Source organism: Nestor notabilis, unplaced genomic scaffold (assembly GCF_000696875.1).
Source record: "Nestor notabilis isolate BGI_N333 unplaced genomic scaffold, ASM69687v1 scaffold29563, whole genome shotgun sequence".
In the NCBI taxonomy this organism is placed as follows: domain Eukaryota; kingdom Metazoa; phylum Chordata; class Aves; order Psittaciformes; family Psittacidae; genus Nestor; species Nestor notabilis.
The window spans coordinates 20,905-24,648 of NW_009922915.1; the positions used below are offsets into that span (position 1 = coordinate 20,905).

The 3,744-nt window shown below is 45.5% G+C and overlaps 1 protein-coding gene across 1 annotated transcript in view; it reads right to left on the reverse strand.

Moving 5' to 3' along the window:
• LOC104403649 (RING finger and transmembrane domain-containing protein 2-like) overlaps nucleotides 1–2,544 on the reverse strand; it is a gene marked incomplete at its 5' end in the record, with an annotated part of 7,087 nt that extends 4,543 nt beyond the window's left edge. Inside the window, one exon of the mRNA XM_010011871.1 lies at nucleotides 2,395–2,544. Coding sequence (XP_010010173.1) covers nucleotides 2,395–2,544 — 150 coding nt within the window. The remainder of the gene's footprint in view (nucleotides 1–2,394) is intronic.
• Nucleotides 2,545–3,744: the final 1,200 nt, after the last annotated feature.

Consider the following 3,744-nt stretch of genomic DNA (forward strand, 5'->3'; position numbering starts at 1 on the left):
GGGATGCTGAGCCCTGGATTTCTGCCAGCAGCACAGGAGCGCTGAGTGCCAAATTGGCTTCTGTGGTTTTTCTAATGTGGTTTGTGGCTTTGCTAATGTGGACTCCTTTGGGTATATTTTCCGTGTCTCAGACAAAGAATTAGACCAGCAACTCCTGTGATTGTAAATGGGATGCACACACCTAACGTTTCATGATCTGTATGGGAAGCGTGCTCCCGCTTTTCTTCCACTTCCAAGCAAAGTGTCTCGTGTGCAGAGGTCTACTCCTAACCTGGACACGTGTGGTACTCAGCAGTTGCCACATAATGACCTGGGACATGTCCCTGGACCTATCACCCTTCAGCTGGCCTATGCCTCCATGTATATCTTTGATGAACTAGATGAATTAAAGGAAAAAAACAAATGTTAAAGGCACAGGCTGTAGCCAAAGCACTTCACAAAGTGTGCATCTAAGTCCTGGCCTAAGGTATAGCCAAGGCTGGTAAATAGCTGCCCTCTCCTCTTCTAAACAACTGATCAGCAAAACTTTCCAAAATGGGGTTGCTTTTCCAATCTAGATCATCACAAAACTACCTATAAAGGCTTCATAGCACAGAAACACCAAGTTAAACCACAAAGAACTGCTTGCACCCGTGTGTCAGGGCCCTGAGTGCATTAATAGCCCTGCATGGCCCTGACAAGCCTCACCTGGGTGCCCACCCACAATCCCTGCCATGGGGGCAGGAGCCCTATTTAAGCTCAGCCTGGAGGCAGTAGTTAGGTCTGAGCTGTGCTATGTAAGTGCTGGTTTCCAGTTCAGCTATAGCCATACCTGTGCCTAGATATAAATACCATTGATCTGGACACCCCAGCATGTGGAGTGACTTCGTACCCTCACCTTGAGCCTGTCTCATAACTAGGGCTGTGCCCTGTGATTTTTGACTGTGTCTTATCCTGGCTGCCTTCATCAGACCTGATCCTGACCTGTCGATTGATGTTCAGGCCTTATCTTGGACCTGCCTTACCACCTGAAGAGCTGGCATGCAGAACTGCAAGTAAGCATCCCTTTTCCAGGTGCTGAGTAACTCTTGCAAGAAGGGACACCAGATCTCTCTCTGTAATTGTGATGTGTGTACCTGACCTCACAAGTTGGAAGGGTTGGATGTTGTCCAGAATGGAGTCAGGCAATGACATCTCTGAAAGAGGCAAGAATCATCTCCAACAGCACAGAGTGAAGAGCAGGAAATACATAGCTGAGAGAATGGATGGGTGTGCAGGGAATTCCACTGGTCCCAGGTTCTTTCTGTTCTGGTATAGTTTACTCTGCTTCTGGCTTGATCACAGGCCTGCTGTGACCAAATCACTTCTCACAACCTCTTCTGCTTATCTTGCTTGCAAAAAATGTATGTTTCTTGGCAGAAGGAGTAGCATTGCTCCATTCCTATACAACATATAGCTGCAACTGCAGGCACATCTTGCGTAAGATATGTTTTATGGTTTAGTTATGACTCAGCAATCCATTAGCCCCTTTGAGCTGTTTTCAGCTCAGATATATTATCTCTTCTCTGTTCAGTCTGCTTCTGCAAAGCCATAGTCCCTTTCTCCTACGCACAGAGAAGTATCAGGGCTGCAGCAAGCTTGACTCACTTGGCCTTTCTCAGAGGGATGGACAACACAGATATATATCCTTATTCAGCTACTGCTCTGCCCCTAGGCAGGGTTCAATGCACACAATTAGGAATACAGCTATTTCTAGACTTCAGACTTGGGACTCTAAGTAAGTCACACCTATTAGTTTGCAATTGTACAGGCAGACTTTGTGCTCTTAATGCTTGTGAGGAAACACTAATCTTGTCCATTGCTGAGATCCTGGACTTTTACCAACCAGACCAGGAGCTAGAATGGGGCCAGAACTACCTGATTTACTTCAGCAGGACTTGGATGACTCTTTCTCTCCCTGCTCCATTGAGTATTATGAGTAACAGAGTACCTACTCTGCCTTGAAATGCAGAGGAAGGCTTTGAGAGAAACATTTAACTGTCTGCCACCTTCCTTCTGGTGTTGCATCTAGAAATTTAGTGAGAGTTAAAATCTCTTCCAGTCCTGGTCCCCAAAACTCCACTCCCATTCTCTTCTAGCTTTTATAGAAAGGTATTAGAAAGCAGCAATGACCTCATAAGCCTGATGCAATGCTACATGAGCACTCACAGATTTTCCTCTAGCTCATCAATGCCCACATACTGGTGAAGCACAAGGCTTTTGGCAACTAAAGCACATGGTGTCCCCATCTGCTGCAGCTTCCCTTTCTGCATAGTGCTAGCAACAACCAAGAGGTGTATTTGTTCCCCTCAGCTGTGCTTCTCTCTGTGTTCTTGCTATAGCTCCTATAGAGGTTATCAGGGAGGTGGTACTTACCTTGCAGAGGCTGTACAGGATAATCAGGATACCACCAAGGAAGTAGCTGCTGGATGGATCATCTCCCATGATGTATTTATACCATAGCTGGATGGGGACAAGGGAGCGGAAGAGCTGGCTTAGCTCCTCAATAATCAGGTAGAACTTCCCCTGTAAAACCCAACCAAACAAGGGACACATCATTACTATCAGGAAGGCAAAACAATAGCACTTAGTTGACATAGGGCTTGTGTTCAATGTCCGCCTACACACTGCTAAAGGGTGCAGAGACCAGTATTCATGACCAGCTTTCTTTGCACCCATTTAACTTGGAGTGTAGAAAGGATAATTCACTTCATTGTTTCATAGTGTTCCTCTTGCTCTGTCAATTACCCAGCTACTCTACACTCTTGTGTCTTAAACTCTTAGAGCAAGTTATGGATATAAACCTTATTGCCTATCTGGACAATGCTAAAAGCAGGGGTTAAGACTTGCAGGAATTAATATGGTATAAGTTGTAGATACTGTTAATGACGAGAAAAGGAATGCAAGGTAGGTGTCTGATCCTGTACCCCTTCTGAAGGGACAGGGATTAAATGGAAGGTGACACTGGTCTTCCTGACAACTTTCTAGATCATCCCAAAGAATAAAATTCATTATTTGCCAGCATCCTTCCCCTTCCACCCAGGTGTGTGTGTTGGCTCCTGTCTATTGTACAGTACACAGATAAAAAGACTGGTGCTGAAAGAAAAGCCAAACACACAAACCCTCAAGACATTTTAAACTCAAAGATAACAAACCTTCCTGAGGGCCTTAAGGAAGAAAAGGGGAGGAGTGGGGAAAGTTGAAACACTTCTCTCTCAAAAGAGACTCAAAGAATGGGTGCCATCCTTTGTAAACCTTCACCAAAGCTGTCCTTTCCATTCTGGTGTTTACTCCAGCTAGAAAGCTTTCCTTCCTTGAAGGATACCTGCAGGGTAACAAACTCCCTCCTGGCTTACACAGCCATGAGGTGCAGCAACTGAAATGGCTTTTTCTTACCACATAAATAAGATTAGGAAAGCTGGCTAAGTATGGCTCTAATTTAAACCCACTCCAACCCCCTATCTCTCCCTCAGTCTTAATGAGGACCCTTTCTGTTCTGTCCCACACTGTTTAAAAGGGAGAACCGGTGACAGGGCCCTGGGTCAGGGCAGAACTGGGCTTAACCTGCAGTGATGTTATCTGGACTGAAAGATTTGGTTTTGACATGTCCAAACCCTTTTCTTCAAGCTGAAGGAACAGGGGAAATTCCCCTGAATCCCGCTGTGCTCTCCCAGGCAGTGTTGTCATCAGTGATGTCATCACAGGGCAGTTGTTAACTGGGGACAT